Source organism: Solenopsis invicta, chromosome 5, assembly GCF_016802725.1.
Source record: "Solenopsis invicta isolate M01_SB chromosome 5, UNIL_Sinv_3.0, whole genome shotgun sequence".
In the NCBI taxonomy this organism is placed as follows: domain Eukaryota; kingdom Metazoa; phylum Arthropoda; class Insecta; order Hymenoptera; family Formicidae; genus Solenopsis; species Solenopsis invicta.
The window spans coordinates 15,319,749-15,339,474 of NC_052668.1; the positions used below are offsets into that span (position 1 = coordinate 15,319,749).

Below are 19,726 nucleotides of genomic sequence, written 5' to 3' on the forward strand. Positions count from 1 at the left end.
ATGATTTTTCGAGACGCCATCTCTACAATTGGAACATACACTACGATGCCAATTACCTACAGGTTAAACCTCGGAAAGCACATCGTCTGTCTGTTGGCACACCTGGGAAAAGAAGCGCCGATCGCGCACACACAAATTTCAAATTTTTTCTATCCTAACGGCTTTCGCGCAATTTATTGAATCGTCTTGTCGCACTTTATACGAGCGCAATCGGGATGAGACGCAAATACTGAAAAGTGGGGACCAAATAAACAGCAGATATAAATGAATTGACTCACCGTTCGCCACTGGTCGCTCCGTCCAGCTCCGTCTCGATCACAGCTTTCGAACATTCGAGCTCCAAGATCCTCCTCACGACGATCCTCCTCCTCCTCTTGATTCACACTTTGCACAAACGCGCGGTACTTTGCTTTCAACACTACCGGTACTCACGCTCGTCGAAAATTCGAGATACGAAATACGAGGCAACGGAGAAGACGTGATTGAACGCGCGACGCGATCTCGCGTCATCCCGACCGATCGACCGTTTCCGTCTGAACAATACAAAGAATCCAAAATCCTTCTCACGACGATTCGTCTTGATTCACACTTGGCACAAACGCGTGATTCGTTTTCGGTACTCTCATTCATACGCGTCTGAAACTCGGGATACGGCAACGGAGAAGATGCGAGCACAATTGAACGCTCGACACGACTTCTCGCACTATGCATTGTATCCGACACGACGAATGTTAGTACGAATGCCCGTCATTCCACTTTACTTTCGGCACTCCACGGCACTTTCGAAACACTCGCCGCGTCAAAAACTCGTACGGGACGACGAGGATGCGAGTTGAAATGCGCCGCGACACGCCACGATCTTCCACCGTGTTCCCTAACCGACCGATTGCTGCTACTGCGTAGCGGCGTTGGTAGCGGCGCAGCGGCACGCAGGCGCCAGTCACGTGAGTCATACGTCACGCCGCTACGCCGGCTACGCAGTAGGCTGCAGTAGCAGCAGTCGATCGGTCCGGCAGGACGGCGAAAGGTCGCGGTGCGTCGTGGCGCGTTTCAACTCGCATCCTCGTCGTCCCGTACGAGTTTTTGACGCGAGTGAGTGTTTCGAGAATGCCGTGGAGTATCAATAATAAAGTTGTGGCGAACGGCAAGTATGTGCGTTGCCACTAAATGTCGGGCGCTCGTTTGTGTCAACATCCGTCATGTCGGATACGATGCATCCATCGTGCGAAGTCGTGTCATGTTCAATCGTCTTTCGCATCTTCTCCGTGGCTCCTCGTATCTCGAGTTTTCGACGGGCGTGGGTACCAGAAAACGAAGAGTCGCACATTCGTGCCAAGTGTGAATCAAAACGAATCGTCGTGAGGCTCTTGGACAGACTCGAACGTTCGAGAACTGCGGTCGAAACAGCTAGACGGTGAACGGAGCGATCAGCGGCGAACGGTGAGTCAATTTGTACTCGTACGTACTGTTTATTCGTCCTCTACAATTCGGTATTCACGCCTCGTCTTTATTGTGTTCGCGTAAATTATCATCGGTACGGCGCGAAAGCGGTTAGCACGAACGATTTGAAGTTTGTGTATGCTCGGCGCTTGCTTTGTCAGGTGTGCCAACAGTCGCAGGTGACGTGCTTTCCGAGGTTTATAACCTATACATTGGCGTCGTAGTGTATGTCCAGGTTGTAGGGATGGCTTCTCGAAAAATCTAAATCGTGGGTATGGCCATTCTCAGGCTTCTTTTCTTTTTTTCGATTTTTTTGTAAAATCTATCTTATCCAAATTTTTTTTGGCGTGTGCTTTTATTCTACAACAGGATTTTGTGATCTGTCAAACCAATTGGGAAATTAATTTATTCTGTAATGCGATCGGTATTTAGGATTTTCTTAATCCATAAAAAATCAAATTGATGAATTGACCCCATCTCTAGCAAAGTCAAAATGACTCAAACAATGTACGCAGAGCGTTGCAACATAATTTTGTGATAGCCACATGGCTTGACTGTTTATTCTTTATCCACGTTTACTGCAACCAAGAATAGAGGATGGATCATGAGGACGAGTTTCTTAACGCCTTCTTCACGCAAGTCGCTCAATTATGCTCCGACAAAGCTAAGGAAACAGTTGTAAGTAATCAAAATCCTATAATATGGCATAAGTATATGGAAACATAATTATGTATTTCTATCTGACAATGAGAAAAAAATGTAAATTTGATTTAGGAGAGAGAAAGGGAATCATGTAAACAAATGCAAATGGGTCCATGGGGAATGCTCCTGATGCATTTACCACAGATAGCTGTGGCAGAGCGTTCATATGCAGATTTAGGTTTCCTCAATACCAAAAACAAAGGTTTCCTCAGAAAAGATGTACGTAAAGGGGAGTTTCTTAATCCATTGATTGACTATACCTTTGCTTTGTAAAAGCTGCATTTACGTATAATGCAATTTATTAATTGATAAATTAAAAAATTTGTCTTATCTGAAAAGTTATGGCAATTGATGATTATTTCAAATTTTATCTATACTAATATTATTTATAGAATTCTCTAAAGACTATCTACGAATCATTGAAATCTGATTTGAAAAGATTGGAGGAAATGACCAAGGGAACAAACTCTATTGGTACGACAGTTGCAAATGTTTCCAATCAGCTCTGTCAATTCATTACAGCAAGAATCCAACTGATAGATTTGTTAGTATATTAGTATTTCAGCCTTTTATTTCTAATGTCACATATGTCATTGTATCATCATTATTGTATTACAGCTATGAGAAAATGTACAATATGAGTGTAAATAGTAAAGTTATGAAGCATCAAGAATTGCTGCAGTGTATAGAAGGAATAGTGACATGTTATTTGTTGTCTTGTTCTCATTTAGCATTGATTGCTATCAAGACCAGTTTAACGTATGTATCTTATAATTTTTTAACAGGGCTGGATAAGTTAATATTTTTTGAAATTAAATTAAGTTAAAGTTAATGATTTATGAAATTAATTTAGCTACAAAAGTTATGTGAACAAAAAATATTTTAATTAAAGGTAGAGTTAAAATCAAATTAAGTTAAATTAAAAGTTTTAAAAAGCAATATTTATGTTACTAAATTAAAATGTTATAATTTTCAAAAATTAGTTTTTATTATTTATTATTCTAAATAATAAAACTATTAAATGGATAATTAAATAAATTTAATTTATATTTTAAATTAAATTTATATAAAATAAAAATTGTTTTTTTATATAATCCATGTATTTTTTGTTTACAATTTTTTCTCTTTTACTTTGGTAAATTATTACTTAGGAAGAAAAAGTTAATAAATAAGATTATAAGAACGTTAGTTCTTTTAAAAATGATTAGTTAAAAAATTAATTGATTTATAATTAACTACATTAAAAGTTACTAATTTTTTAAATTTAATTATTTTAACTTTTTAACTAGTTATTATCCAACCTTGTTTTTTAATATGAATTGTAGACTTTAATGTGTGTGAGAAGCTAATAATTCTCATTATTCAGATTAGAATGTGAAACGCTAGTACAACTAATGACAGCACAAGTGGAAGTTCAAAGGTGGAGGTTTTTACCAACTCTAATGGCTCTCTATGGAGCTCAAACTCGAATGTCAGCTTGGGAAAGAACTCTGCAGAGCAAGGAGGTTAACAGTACATAAATAAGAACACATAGAAAGAGCTTAGCCAGTATTTTAATTCGAGATTTTTTTTGGAAATTAGTCTTGGAAATTGGGCTTTAGTGCAACATTTCTCAAGGCGAATCAACAACCAGCGTTATATCAATGGTTGATGAAACTTCGTGGTGCCATATTAGCTAAGTGTTCTCTATATTTTCACACTACTTTAAGTCAACAAGCTAGTCCAGGAGAGATGAGGAATATTATGAGCAAGCAGAGTGCAGATTACTATCATAAGTAAGATACAGAAATTGTTTTATTACTTGCACAGGATACTTAAATTAATAGATACTCTTTTAGAATACAGAGCTTTCAGAGGAAATATGACATACTAGCGGTATTGATAATCTTCGACTCTAGAGAAACTGATAATTCAGGCCCGGGATACAGGCATCCGGGAAGAGGTGTAAACTTGTCCGAGACCTTTCCTGTTGTCGTTTCTTGTCCTAATGTAAGTATAAATTTATTTTTTAATTTTTTTTTACACACCACTATTGTGTGTGGGTATATATTTATTAGTATCTGCAAATAAGTAATACAACATGTTTTTTTGTCTAATTAATTAATTTTTTTTAGATATTTACGCAGAAATCGATACACTTGGATAATATTCAGACCAAAATAAAGGAGCGACAGGCCGAACTTATCATTATGGACAAAGTGATTTACCATAAAAGCACAAAAGTACGCTTAATTGTGAAATAATATTTTAGTAAATTGCGTATTAATGATGTTGTTTTACAGGATATGTGTACATACGCTTTTTATAACACTGATCTTACAATGACTCTCGTGATCGTGTTTGAAAACGGTAAACTGAAGGATAAGGAAACTCACATTACGTCGTTTATGATGGACTTGTCTATGCAAATTAGATGCAATAAGATTTATGAATGTCTCAAATTATCGAAATAAATGTCTTTATGTGAATACATTTATGATAATAAACAATTATGCCAAAGACCTAATTATATCATAATAAAAAAATTTATTAATATAAATTTATATCGATTTATATAAAACAATAAAAATAAAGTTTATTATTTGCATGTAATTAGCTTTATATATGTATGTATCTTTGTACAACTATTCTAAACTCTATTTCTTTGTATAGGAAGTTTCTTAGAAAATTACTTATACAAAATATTCAAAATAAGGCAAGTTTTTTAATTCATTATTTGATTGATTGCGCTTTAACAGAATAAAGTTGCAATTTACGCGTAATATGATTGATTAATCGATGAATTAAAAAATTTATTTATACTGTTAATCACGTTTTTTTAAACTAGAATCGCACTTGAAGTGCAAATGCGCGACAATTCCATTAAGTGAACTCCGCATAATCGTAGTTTGTATAATAGATTTCCTACAAATGATTTCGTACGTTCCAGTTTATTAATGTTTTATTTATCATACGAATTCAAATGTTCAAGAGACAAATTGCAGGAAATCAACAAATAAAAACTTGAAATTCAAAAATCAAATAAATAAAAAACTGAGTTTATTTTTATTCATTTTAATTAATTTTTAATTATTTTTATTTAGTTTGTTTGGCGTTATAAATTATTTATAAATTAGATAACACAATACAGATAAAAGTAATGAAATTATGATTGTTAATCATCTGACTTTCTCAGCAAACGAAAATTAATTGAAATGGATAGAAATAAATTTATTTTGACATTTGCAAATTTGCTTGTCAGATTTTTCGAATCTATTTGAATCGAAAAATATTATATGGATATGAATACATCTGAATTCAACATGATAAATAGCTTGTTTCGTATTTCAATTAATTTGGAAATAGTAAATCGATCCTTTCTCTTTCCTTCGTTTTTTGAGCATTCGAAACATAGCGCCTCGAAAATCGAAACAGTTTCCAAGCCAAAAATGATTAATCGAATCGATATCGATCGATGTCGTCTAGGTAAACAATTTGACTCATATTTTAATTTATTTACATTTCTTATTATTTAGAAATAATTTTAATCTAAGACACGTTTTAAGCATAAACTAATAATAATTTGTGTCGTAATGCTAAAAATGAACGCGAAGTTAAGAACGGGATATGTAGATCATGTAGTGTCGATCTTGCGCGTGAAGTTAACCGCGCAGAGACGAAGCCGCTTCTCGCTGTTACATTCACGTTCATTTGCGGAACGCAGTGGACGCGGGAAGGATCGACTCCGTAACAAAGGCGTTATCGCGGCTAGTTCAACAGATGGACGAAACCTCGCACTAATAATTATTACCAATTTAATCATCGCGCAACGTAGATTCCATGCTCATATGTTGCGCGGCTACGGCGCGAACGTAGCGTCGAGCTTGACGCGCATAAAGTTGACCGCGCGCGGAAACGAAGCTGGCTCGCCATCTTGACGCATTCATGTCTGATTTATGTCGTACAGAATACGGCGAACGCGATGCAGATCGGAGCGGGAGTGAGTAACTAATACTGCGTAATCGATCGGTGCTCGTATGTATATACATCGACGATATCCGTAAAACCGTGTATTTCATAATAATTAATCGAAAATGTATTACGCGAACAATTGACAACGCAACGCGATCGTAGCATTGAATCGCGAATAACGCGCGCGGATATCTCGTGTAACGTCGCTGCGCGAGACGCGGAACATATTCGTCGATTGATTTTTTACACGATCTTAGCGCGTGAAATTGGTCATGTAGGAGGCGAAGCCATTCTCATCATTTTAATTCCATTCCTTTTTCGTTTACAGAACGCGGCGGAAGCAGTTCGGATCTGGAACAATTGGCGTCCACGATGGACCTGGAACAGATTGGCTCCAGGAAATAAACGGCATCGTGATTCACTTAACTGGTAAATTAACACACACATTGTGTTTATTTTATACTATAATCTCTAACAGTCGCGTAATAGATTCGGAATTATTTGTACAAAGTTTTATATAAATGTAAATAAAACTTATAAAATTTTAAATTACAATTCTTTAATAATTATTTTAATTATTATTTGTAAATTATCCGAAAAAATCAATAATTTATTTTGATAATGAAACGAGAAGGCTCGACAATCTGTATCTGAGAGAAGGAGGAGGCCTGAGAGGTATCATGCGTTGGCAATATCAACCTTTCGGTTAGTTATTGATTTTTTTATATATTATTTACCGTGCACTAATTGCATCTTTATTTCTTATTTTAATCATTCATTTGAATTTAAATAAACATTAGAAGAAAGAGATTTTTGCTCGTAAAGATATAAGATATTATTCTTGAAAGAAAGAGATTTTAAAAAATTATATTTTTGTTATTATATCTTTAAATTATAAATAACATTTAGCAAGCTAGATAGTTATTTTTTTAATTATTAATTATTTTGAGTGCTGCTATAATTTTTCTTATACTTGTATGTTACAGATTAACATCGCAGGATCTGAGAGGAGGAGGAGGCTTAGAAGAAGCATCGGGCCTCAGCGGAGCAACCTTGGGGTAAATATAATTTTTTATGTAAAATTAATAGTCTTTTTCCCTTTAATCCAATTTTATCTAAAAAAAAAACTTAAAAAAAATTTATATAAAATTTTCAAAGTTAAATTTTTTATAGTTAATTTTCCAATATGACTGTATTATTAAATATTTAATTAAAAGTCGAATTTTGAAAGTTTGATATGCGTACACCTAGAGATAAATTATGTTTAAATTAATGAAATTGTTTTTTTACTTGGTTTTTTAAGTTAAAATGAAAATACTTTTGCGAAAAATATAAATTTATTTGATTTCAAAAAATGACGTTATTAGCCTTTTTAAAAGTAAATAAATTATTTGTTCAAATTATTTGTTTAATTTTAACAGATAATTATTTAATTTAAAGAAAGTACTGACAGAAATGTAAGAAATAATTTAGTTGTTCTAGTTTTAAAAATATATTTTTTTATTTTAAAAAAATTTGCGTTGCACAATTAAACCATTTCTTTAATTCTAATAAAAAAAAACAATTCAAAAATTTTTTCAAATTAAAGAAACTTTTCTTTAACTATGCAGGAATGCACAAGTTTTATTGAGTTCAACAAATATTTTTTGATTTAAAGAAATCTTTCTCTGAGAGTATAAGAATTAACTTTTAAAACATTATTTTAAGCACAATAATTTTTAAATTTTATGTTTGTTATAGTATCACCGCAGCTTCGTAGCTGATTAACTCCGCTCGTTGCGCATCAGGTCGGTGAGTAACAAATCAATTTTTTAATTAATTGGATCTTATATATTTTAGATGTACACCAAAATAACACCTTTAAAATTTCTCGCATGATTTAAGGCTAAAGAAAAAGATCTTTCTTTGGGAATTGTATTTAATGACACGTATTATTATATATTATGTATAATATGTAATAATACGTATCATTATATTATATTATATACAATTATTATATTCTAAATCATTAATCGATGAATTAAAAATTCGCGCCTAATGTTGCGATATTTCGTATTTCTCCCAAAATGCAGTTGGTGACATTTATCTGTCGATAGATGGCGCCATCGTGCAGAAAGCGATCAGCTGATACCAGCTGATATCGCATATCGCACGCGTCGTGTTGCAGCTCTACGAGTTGCACGTTATTTATTAAACGTTATAAAATGTTATATCGTTACAAGTAATCCGCGATTGATCGGGCGCGTAAAACCGTACGCATCTCTACGTTTTTTGACTCGAATCTGGTGATAAGACGAGACGAAACGCGTCAGCCTGCAGATCTGTGGTGCTTGCGAGGTTATGTATGTCAGATATCACCAGCGTCTCGCGTATCCCTCGTCCTCGGGCCGCGACGAAAATCAACGTATTAATGAATCCTACTAGTGATTCTGCGAATCATCAGTGAAACATCGACGGCAAGGACACGAAAATGTGAGTAACATTATCTTTTATTCAGTTTTCGTGGCTATCGACACTTCACCGTCGGACTCGAGCGTCAAGTATAATCGTAGACACAGATATTTTGGTGTGCAACTATAGATCTGTTCTTGGTAAATTATCTACGATGCAGGCCTCATCGAAAATGCTGAAAATATACTTATTTGATGCTTTAATATAAAATGACGGAATTTAATAGAAAAAGGCGCGTTTTGCTTCACGAAACGAAACAGTAAAAAAATCATGTAAGTTTATAATTTTTTAAAGTACAGGCGTATAAGCGCTGATTTTAGCCCATTTACGGTACGCTACACCCGAAAGACATAACTTGAAGTCAATTCAATAGAAGTGACTTTTATTGAAGTGGCTAACATGATTTAATTTTAGTTTTGATTGATCACATTGATATTGACCACATCATGATTTCTAATATGAAACTTGGAAAAATTGGGATTCCTCCATCGCTCATATATGTTGTGTTTTGTCGATATGATTGATTGCCCAACTTTTGAGAAGTTCAACTTTAATGCTCAACAATTCACTTTGCGTGGTAGAGCACGCTCTTTTTCTGCCAGATTCTATCCTATTGTTTCAAAACGCGTCAAATAAGTATATTTTCATCAACATTTACTTGTATTTTAAATAACTCTATTTTTCTTAGCTGAACTTCTTACACAGTTTGTCTTTTCTCTCCAACGTGGAAAGAAGAACAGAAAAGATGAACTGAGCAAGAAATTCAGTTTAAAAGAACTGGCCTTGTGTTAAATTTGTATATGATTTTGCTTTTGATAGATTAGTACATGTTGATATTTTTTTATTTTCTTTGTCATTCTACAGGAATGATCCACACAATCATTAGGGCTTAACAAAACCTAGATAGATAAGCTTGAAACATTACACATGCTCATATACATTTATGTATCATATATACTCAAACATACATGTTTTTTTTATTAACGATAGTATTGAGTTGGAACAAAAATTCATAGAGGCAATATGTTGAAGTCTATATACAAATATCTAAACAAATATCTTTGAATTTAAAAAACAAATAATAAAATTCACAACAATTTTTTGGCTTTTATTTTAAAAACGTTACGAAATGTTGTTCCAATCCAATATAATAGACATATTAGGTAAGATAAATGCAAGAAAAAATTTGATTTAAGAATAATAAAAAGAATAAGTTTCATATATATATCGTTCATTTGCTACAATAATGACATGATTCAAAACATTGTTCAGTTTGAATGTTTTAAATCATTAAAATTTTATAATTTTACTTTAATGCGATTTTGGTGTAACGATTTAGAACACTGATTATAGAGGAATTAACTTTTTACTCATTTGTAAATCTACTTTTCTCTCACTTCTCGAATTTAATAATACTTGGTACACTTATAGAGTAATCAAATATAATAGGCACATTTTTTTTATATCGATAATAGTGCAGGTTTAAGAGTGCAAACTCTTGTAACGATAAGCATTTAATTCTTTGCATTTCAGCTCACAGTATTAAAGATACTTCTGAATTTTGTAGATGATAAAAAGCTTTCATGTTTTCTGAGATCAAATTCAATGTAAACATTATGAAATTGGCAGATCCAATATAGCGCCTGATGAATTCAAACAATTTTACCTCGCTTTTTGCCGAATTCAGGAATAGCTCAGGAGGATAGCAAGAGTCTATTTGACAGAATTCCATTTTGTTTTTTTTCCTTTTGTCTTTTATTTTTTTATATGTTTTATGTTTTTATATATATTTTTAAATGTTTTTAAAAAGATTTTTCTTATTTTTTTTACAATTACATCATTTCTTATGTCTTGCTTATGTCTATTTTTTTATTTTATACTCTTTACCAAAATATTTAAAAAATCTTTTATGCACAAAAAATTTTCACACCACCACATTTTATGATTGCTATATATTATTGTATAATGCACAGAGAGCTTCATAATTTTTAAAACAATAATCTACTCATGATATTTTAGTTTTTCAAACAATTTTCTTTCTTAATGTACAAAGTTTCATTAAATTTGGAAAGTGACGGAAAAGTAGGTTTACTTATTAATATAGTAAATATCTGCAAAAATAACATGGTTTTTTTTAATTATATTGTTATAGCAAATGAGCAATATGTGTTTGATAAATAGAGATGAGTAGTAAAGAATGAGAATTAAAGCTAAAATTAAATTTTATGTTTATATTCTTTAATTTAAAAAAATCTTCACAAAGAACTACATAACTACTTAATTTCATAACAACAAAATGCCTTTAATTAAAATAACAAATTTTCATAAAGAACTACATAACTACTTAATTCCATAACAGCAAAATGCCTATATTTGCAGAAGAATGCTAACTACTTATTTTGTCTTGAAGATTTCAAATAATTTCTCAAGTATTAAAATGTTTATACCAAGAAATATTTCCTAGTAATGCTCTTCGCTGAGCTGTATCGATATGGCAAAACGTTTGCCTTCTTTATAGCATCGCTGCACTACACATAAAACTTGATTCCGCAATAAGCGTATCAAGCAATAGTGATATTACATATTCTATATGATATCGCGTCTTTTCTATGCAACATCCTGTCATAATAAGCAACGAGAGGCATCGATATCCTTTCCTTATCGTTGCAATTATGTATCCAAAGTTCTTTAACCGGAAAGAAAACTATATAACTTATGCTTCTTATCCGTTTCTTTATGTTATTTCTGATAAAATAATTCTGATAAATGATAAATGGATTGACAAAAGTATTAGTTTAAATATAATTTTTTTAAAAATTTTATGATGCAATTCACAAATCGCATTTGATATTAAAAGATTAATAATTTATAATAATAAAACATAATATAATAATAATAATTTATAATAAGTAATTTTTACTAACAGAAATTAGATGTATAATAATTGTAAGAGAGATATAACTTTATCCTCTTTTATCTATAGGGAAATGGTTTGTTTTAACAATCAAAAATTATTTTACAATATAAAATAAAAATTGCCTGCATAATTGCAAAAATATTAAAATTAAGATTTCTTAAAATATTCAAAAATCAAAAAATTAAAAATGCTAATAAAAGTCAACATTTTTTATTAATCTAAAGTATCTAAATGACAAAATGATAGGCGTTTTGACCCTAATTATGGGTCATCTATAGTTATTACAGTTAAATATAATATAAATAAATATTTAAATGCATATTGTAACGAATATTTATTCAATTATAATGAAGCTGACCCAAAATTAGGGTGAAAACGTTTGTTTTGTCATTAAAATTTTAAATTAATAAAATTATATGTACACGTGATTATCCTATGTTGACTGACTTTTAGTAGCATTTTTAATTCTTTGACTTTAATCTTCAGAGTTTTATTATGTTACCATTGTTCAAAAATTCTCTTTTGCCATTTTTTTGGAAATTATATTATGAAACGTGAGTATATCTTGTATTTTCGCGGTCGACGTCTCAACTTGCGCACTTAAGCAAATTTACTTTCGTACCATTTAACAAGCTCGCGACCAATTAACGTAACATTGTTGTGGATTATATAACGCGTGGCGTTAACAAAATTTTACATCTTTGGCAGCAGCCCGCTTATCTCTCTTGTTTATATATTCGCGAAAATATTCTTTTATTATTTAAAATATTAATTATAATATAGGTAATTATTTAGATTTTTTTTACGTTTGTCACCGCAAAGCACTTAGGCAGCGTGCTTTTCCGCAGTGCAGGGCAACTACTATCTGGGCCTAGCTGATAACCCTTGATATAATCTACGCTATATGCTTCTCGTAAAACGGAATCCAGCCACTCTCTTGCGCCATGTGCGCGAATTCGTGACCGCGAAAAGTTTGCGAAGTCTGTCGCACGTGCACACGATTTATAAGGTAAATGTTCCAGTAGTCGGACATGTTCCAATATTCGACTGTATATTAAAGAAACAGCTATTATTAAATGTTTATAAATTTTACAGTAAATATTTTTTTAATTATATTGATATTACGCTTATATTAAACGTTTAGAGTCGTTGTGTAATATTTGTTTAAATAATACAATATTTTTTCTTTTTTTTTCTTTTATTTAAAGTGTAATCTTTACATATATAAAGATGTTAAAACAAATATTATTTGGCTAAATTAAATTGCGTTTTCAATAAGGATTAGCTCTTAAATGTCACTTAGATATTTACCTTAGGCGTTTTTCATATACGATTTTCAAATCCTCGCGATTGGATAATTTTGTACATATATATATGCGACAAACCTCTCGTATATCACGTACGGAGATGGATTTAATACATTCCCGATATAATACATCTAGTCTGAAAGTTCTCTGCCTCGTTTCTCCACACTTCAGCCGGCTTATGCTCTATTATTATTTCTTCTTATTATTTTTTTATTCTTTATACTCCTTGTTAATTTTAAGAAATATTTTAGTTTTATGTGTCACATATGACAATAGTTCCTTTTAATTTTCTCTCATCTTTGATTAATTCGACTCAATTCTAAATTTATAATTGTAAATAAATGTTAATTCTTTTGTTTGCTTGAAATTACAACAATTTTAGTTAACAAAATTTTGTTAACTCTTAAAATTTATTTAAAAAGAAAATGAATCTTATCTTTCGATCCTGACTGCATTTATAACTTCACTTTATTTTATCCTTTTCAATCTCTTTACCTTTCACTGTATCTTTGTTTTATAACCGCGTATATCTTACGGTCGCGGCCACCGTATCTGCTAAAAATACAACTTCCTTGACACGGGGTGCGGCGTTATCTCGTCGATTCTCACGTGCGTAAACCCGGCGCCCTGTCGTAATAAAGCCACATGCTAGTCGGGCACCGAAATTAAAACCGTTTGACCATCTAAGCGATACTTTCCTTATAAATGTAATACATGACTTGAAGAATGTACAAACTACAAGAAACATGCGGTTTTTCGTGGAATTTCAAATCGCCCTTTTTCAAACCGACAAAGAATTTAAATTATTACTAAAAGTGAAAAAAATTTTTGCCGATTAATCTGAAGCACAGTTTAGATTAAACAAAAATTATATTAAAGCGCCTCCCGAAGAGTTGCGGTCGATTCCGATATTAGTTAATCAACAAAAAATTAATAACTTCCGAAAAAGTCGATTTTTCGCATATATAGGTGAGATGCTGGTCTTTTTCCAAGAGTTCTGTGTACGAAAAAATATTTTTCTTACAGTTCTCAACATATTAAAGCGCCTTCCGAAGAGTTGCGGTCGATTTCGATATTAGTTAATTAACAAGAAATTAATAACTTCCGAAAAAGTCGATTTTTTGCATATATAGGTGAGATTCTGGTCTTTTTCCAAAAGTTCTATGTACGAAAAAATATTTTTCTTACAGTTCTCAACATATTAAAGCGCCTTCCGAAGAGTTGCGGTTGGTTCCGATATTAGTTTTTTTGTACACCTTACTCTTCGAAAAGACCAGCGCCTTACCTATTTATGGGGAAAATTGGCTTTTTCGGAAGTTATTAATTTTTTGTTGATTAACTAATATCGGAATTGACCGCAACTCTTTGGAAGGCGCTTTAATATGTTGAGAACTGTATGAAAAATATTTTTTTGTACACAGAACTCTTCGAAAAAGATTAGCATCTCACTTATATGTGCGGAAACATACATATGCGCGAATATGCGACTTTCACGGAAGGTAACAATTTTTTTCTAATTAATAAATAATTGAATCGAATGGAACTCTTCGTAAGGTGTTTAGATACGTTCAGAACTGGAGGAAAAATATTTTTTTGTACCCGGAACTCTATTATGTAAAATTATAAAATAAATATTTTATAATAATTTTTTTTTTGAATGAAATAAACTATGTTAAACGCTAGAACTTTTTCTATAACTCATCTAGAACTATAAATCTTTTAAAATCCTACAAGAATTGTGTCTGTAAAATGACGCAGGACAAACTGAGACGCTGTGTGAACCTGGCGTCTCACTTTGTCTTATGCGTTTTTTTCGCTTTAAAGGCCAGTACTATTTGTTTTATCTATCGGGATCTATAGAACTATTGAAAATAAACGCAGAACTGTCAATGTTTAGTGAATTTCTACCAAATGGTATGCCAGCTTTACACACACACAAAAACGGATACTTGAAAGTTTTTAGGAATGTTGATTAACGAATCTGAAATAAAAATTAAAAAATCAAAATATGGTCAGTCCAATGTAGAAAAAAATTGATGATACTCGCGCAACCACATAAATTTTTAAAACTCCGCCAAGTGGTTTTCAAATAAATTTCAAATTTTTTAATTTTTTGAGTTCAAAATTTTTTATAAATCACCGAGTACAAGTTTTCATGAAAATTTCTGAATACTTAGGATTGCTATACAGACGAAATTTTTTACTATAATGTATGTTATAAAAAACAAAATTTTTTCTGATTTTAAGTTTATATTAAATCAATTATTGTGAATTTTGAAATTTTTATTTCAAATTTGAACTCAGTAATTCAAAATATTACTAGGTATGAAGTTATCAAGAAGTCGGAGTGCAAAAAATAATTGATCTTTGCATTCAAAAGCTATAACGTATATGTAACATATATGTTGTTAAATTATATCATGCTTCAAATGATTCATCTGAAACATCTTTATATTTTATTTTCTTTAAACATTTATTAGGATTTACATTTTGCTTCATAAACAAGTACTGACGCTTCCGCATAAAAAATCGAATAGCATTGATCAAATTCTGATCAGTTAAATTCCAACATCCTTTTATACGCACCTGACCGCATCTGTAATTGTGTCGCGTTGCATAGAGTGACGGCAATAGCAACTCCATTGTCCGCCTCTCCCGTATGCGCCTCTGTCTGTTCTTAATAAGCAAATGTGGGACATTTGGCGCTCGTTATTGGCCAACGCAACCAGCGTGTGTGCCTACGTATGCGATTGTTGGGGAAACCCGTCGAAAAGGAAAACAGCATCTCTCGCGCGTCGGCGACAACGTCTCGACTCCATCGAATCACGCCGACGTCTTTCACGTCGTCACTTTCTTGACTCGAGACACCTAGACGCATTGCGTCGGTGCCCTTGCCAGTGCCGCAATACCGTCTTACTGCGTCTACGTTGCGACAGGCTTTTCATCTTGTTCTGCCTTCCTCGGCAACTTTTTTTTTTAATGGCCTGCAATTCTTTGAATTCACTTTTGTTATTTATAACAATTTTCTCTTCTAACAATTTATTATTTAGTTATTTATATAAATAAAAATGCCACATGCGCGCGCACGAACGCACGCACGCACGCACGCACGCACGCACGCACGCACGCACGCACGCACACACATTCTTATTATTACAATTTCTTAGACCGTTTGCAAATTCATTTTTTTTAAACGAGATCTTTAATTATTTTCAAGTAATTAACGAATTAAAATAACATGTTTGTTACGTATAAATATTTATTTTTGTTTTATTCATTATTCATGTCATTTTTTATTATTTTTCAAATTTCGAACGACGTCTTTTATCTTTGAACGACTTGCAAACGTCTTTCGCAAATTGTGCGTTTCGCTGTATTGCAGCTTACGACTGCACACTCTGCCGATAGTTTCTCTTTTGCTTCGCGAATATAAAGATGACGATAAATCGAAGGGAATATTTGACATCGAGTTTTACGGATATCTATTTTATAGAGAAAACTGTTTGCAAGAAAGTTAACGGATAAATTATAAAGGATGTTTCACAGAATTATCTTAATATACGTTTGTTAAGCATTTCATAAATGTTTAATTTAAGCATTTCATAAATGTTTACGAGTTTCTTACACCTCGAAATTAACGAAACGCGTGTCCTAGAATTAAAATTAATATAGCGGAACATATAAATTATTAATAAATTATGAAGCATCTAATCTTGTTTTATCTCATTTACACGCACGGAAAAAAGTTTTTAATTTAACTAAAAATTTATGTATTTAAGTTAAATTTACAAATGCTTAAATTAAAATTCAAGTATTTTATATACTTGAGTTAAAAATACTTGAACTGAAAAAATGTAATCAAATTGAAAAGTTTAATCAATTTAACAACTGAAAAAAAATCTAATCGGATTGAAAAGTTTAATCAATTTAACAACTTTTTTCTCAGTACTGATATCGTGGATATTTTTTAATTTTATTAGAACGGCTGCGTGCTCAGCACAGAAAGCAGCTTTACAAGCTGTTACAAGACTCTTTGGTATGATTGGTTAAACATTTAGATCCATTGAGGACCTAAGTGCAAGAACCACACGCGGTCATAGTGTAAAATCTTACAAGAGTCGGAAAGCAGCTTTTTCTGCTGAATGCAGTCATTTACTGCACACAAATTGGTTCCTCGTAAAATTGAATCTGAATATAATAAACCGTCGATACTTGACGCGTAGCAATTCCTGGCGGTCACGCCTCGATTATAGACTCCGTTAAATCGAATAGCGTCTTTATGCGCCTGTCTGCGCTCGCGTCTTCTCCGGGCACATTTGCGTAGGTACAAATAATAGTATCGCCGCTGCACATCTTACGTCAGCCGCACATGGCGCGAGAGATGCACGCCCGTGAGATGAGATATTTCGAGTACGCGTAATCGGAACGGCACGGAGTGCGGAGATTTAATCGCGCGCCAACATACACATAGATTTGTCCCGGGCGGGTTTAGAGTTAATTAATAATAACGAGCGAAGCCATTTGTAGCTTAAGATTCCGCGTTTGCGGAAACTATAATCCGATTTTGAAACGAACAACAACGGTCTCTAGCCGTTGTTTTAGCCTCAGCTCGTCGACTGCACGTTTTATTTAAGATAAAATATTAAGAGTAAATTTTTAATAATGTATGGTTTGACGAAGAATATTCTCTTGAGAGAGCTGGAAATCAAATCGCAAGGAGTGCATTATTATTGTGCTAGGAGAAGTCCATACTTAGCCGTAGTGTCTAGAGGCCATCGGCTTCACACGCGAAGTAAAACCACGAGTGCCACTACTATCGTGAATTCTATTTGTGTCAAACAATATAAAGTAGAGACGTATGTGCCCGCAGCCTCACTGCGGTTACATAAGCACCGTCGAGGGAGAAAACGTGCAGAAACGCGGGCGCATCGCCGCGCACCACCGCTGCCGCGGGGAGATCAGCCGCAACAACTTGCGCTTTAACGAAATTGAATTTGCACCCGGGCATCGGATTATTCGTTCCCAATTCAATATAGAATGCCGCGTCTCTCGGAAACCGCGGACGTAGCGTCTTTCAATTTTTTACGCGCACGGAAAAAAGATTTGTTAAAACAACTTTAAGAGACTCATAGCTTTACAAATCCGTAATATATATATACAATATATAAAAGGACAGCTAGTTAAAGTTTTAGCAAAGTTTTACAGCTAAATTAAAATTAGCAATTATAATCATGTTAAAATAGCATAGCAAATTTGTTAATACAGCATGACGACTTTCCGCAAAAATCAATCGAATATATCAATTAAAATTTTTAACAAGACACACTATCTATGGCGTACTTTTGCTGCCATAATGAAGGAAAGCTTATTACATTGGCAATTTTCATTGCAGTAAAGAATTACTTGTGCTCTAATAATTCATTTATTGCTTTCAGACATAAATTTCTTTGTTGAACTATTAAATCTCCTTATAGATGCCGAACTCGTGCAGCAAGCTATAGCTTTGCTGAATCACTCATTCTGCTTTCTTCTCGCGAGAAATTGATAAGCGTTTAATTATTAGCCTGCTCTTTGCACTTACCCTGCCGATTATTCGTTTGCGTTAAATAAATATCATAGGATCTTTTGGATGACTCTAAATATCTATTTAGATTTCAGTTTCGATATGCTGATTTCTCGGATAAATGAACTTTATACAATAGTTCATTGCCCGTTTTCCTCAGGCGAATCCGCTCGAAACGATGTCACTGACCGTTGAAAATTTGATTTCGCTATAATTACGACGAGACCGATTCCGACGCTCACTGTGACAGGAAACACCGAGGCGATATCTCTCCGCGACGTATAAATATCTTTCCGTGTATCCCGAAAAATCCTGCAAATAATTAAAAAGCTGAATCTCTCGAAAATGGGAAATGATATAGCTTAATGGACGTGGATCAAGTAGTGACGTTTTGACGTGTGCTTCAGCAGGATAAATCGTTAATGGAGCCAGAAACTCGAGCCGTCTGCGATAGTGCAGCGGAGGACGTGAGGGATTCCCCTCACGTAGGAATATGCTTAGTGCTTCTTTCGATAACGTCTTTTCAACAAACAATTCCGTTCCGCGTTCATCCTCACGCGAAAGTGGACAAGCGATCATCATCGCCGATTACTTTCAGCATTATGAGATGGCTTAATCGTCGCAGGAGAGAGAAAAACGTTTAAGCGAATGCGCAAGTAACTTAGCTTCAGCGGGCAACGGTAAAACTGATTTTCGAGGCTTAAACCGATTTTCGTTCGCCTTGGCGATATGCTCTTGGGGAAATTGAATTCCTCTCGAATTAGCGAGGCCCATGTAAGCCGGAAATGGTAACTGCTGATTGCGCGGTAACTTATTCTGAAGCTGCAGTTTTTCCTGCCTCCCCCTTCGCCTTTCTTTCTGGCAATCCCCCACGAGACTGATCTCCATTTTTACAGGAACAATTGAAATTCATAGTTTTGTGGGACTCTCGTATCCTATTATTTGAATAAGAGCGCTGTCTCTCGTTACGATGTCCTTATGGTATCGTTAAGGTTATAGAATCGATCCCTAAACTAATAGTAGGGCTGCGTTCCGTAATATCACTCGAATGACCCCGTGGATCATTTTATTCTTGTTTAACATTCGGTGAACGAGTGATTTCCGAATGCGATCTATTATTAATTCAGGGGTCCATTCTGTAATTTTAACGATATCATATTGCGAAGAAAAGATAGCGTTTTTACGCGCACATGTTCGTAGCTATATTCATTTGTTCCGGCTGTCATAATTTTGGCTTTCTTCCAAATCTTGTCACCGCGCGGAGAATTGTTGGGTTCTCTGTAAAGCTTCCTTCTCAGTATCTCAGTTTTTATCCGTCGAATGGCGGTGAACATCTAAATGCTCACGTTCATAAAAATTGTACAGGTGAGAGGGATTTAATAATTGAATTATTTA

At 33.4% G+C, this 19,726-nt stretch overlaps 2 protein-coding genes across 3 annotated transcripts in view; both read left to right on the forward strand.

The window, feature by feature from the left end:
* Positions 1 to 1,610: 1,610 nt before the first annotated feature.
* LOC105196901 (KICSTOR complex protein C12orf66 homolog) lies at positions 1,611 to 4,648 on the forward strand. Of its 2 annotated transcripts, XM_039449991.1 has the most exons (10): positions 1,611 to 1,712; positions 1,924 to 2,118; positions 2,215 to 2,361; positions 2,535 to 2,686; positions 2,761 to 2,901; positions 3,509 to 3,647; positions 3,724 to 3,917; positions 3,981 to 4,131; positions 4,257 to 4,364; positions 4,425 to 4,648. In XM_039449991.1, the coding sequence occupies exons 2-10, from the start codon at positions 2,038 to 2,040 to the stop codon at positions 4,593 to 4,595; spliced, it is 1,284 nt and encodes a 427-aa protein (XP_039305925.1). In that variant the 5' UTR covers positions 1,611 to 1,712; positions 1,924 to 2,037; the 3' UTR covers positions 4,596 to 4,648. The 2 variants fall into 2 exon arrangements, with proteins under 2 accessions (XP_039305925.1, XP_025992603.1); XM_026136818.2 differs by having other exon boundaries at positions 1,667 to 2,118.
* Positions 4,649 to 8,124: 3,476 nt separating this feature from the next.
* The window catches only part of LOC105198547 (WW domain-binding protein 4), a 45,749-nt gene continuing 34,147 nt past the window's right edge, over positions 8,125 to 19,726 (forward strand). The window contains exon 1 of the mRNA XM_026136819.2: positions 8,125 to 8,565. Within this exon, the coding sequence (XP_025992604.1) occupies positions 8,564 to 8,565 (2 nt within the window). The 5' untranslated portion in view covers positions 8,125 to 8,563. The remainder of the gene's footprint in view (positions 8,566 to 19,726) is intronic.

What these genes read in the sequence shown, in the direction of transcription:
- LOC105196901 (XM_039449991.1), top strand. Translation starts at nt 2,038, where the DNA reads ATGGATCATGAGGACGAGTTTCTTAACGCCTTCTTCACGCAAGTCGCT. An exon ending in GCTATCAAGACCAGTTTAAC is followed by an intron (nt 2,902 to 3,508) that starts GTATGTATCTTA and finishes CTCATTATTCAG; the next exon opens with ATTAGAATGTGAAACGCTAG. An exon ending in GAACTCTGCAGAGCAAGGAG is followed by an intron (nt 3,648 to 3,723) that starts GTTAACAGTACA and finishes TTTGGAAATTAG; the next exon opens with TCTTGGAAATTGGGCTTTAG.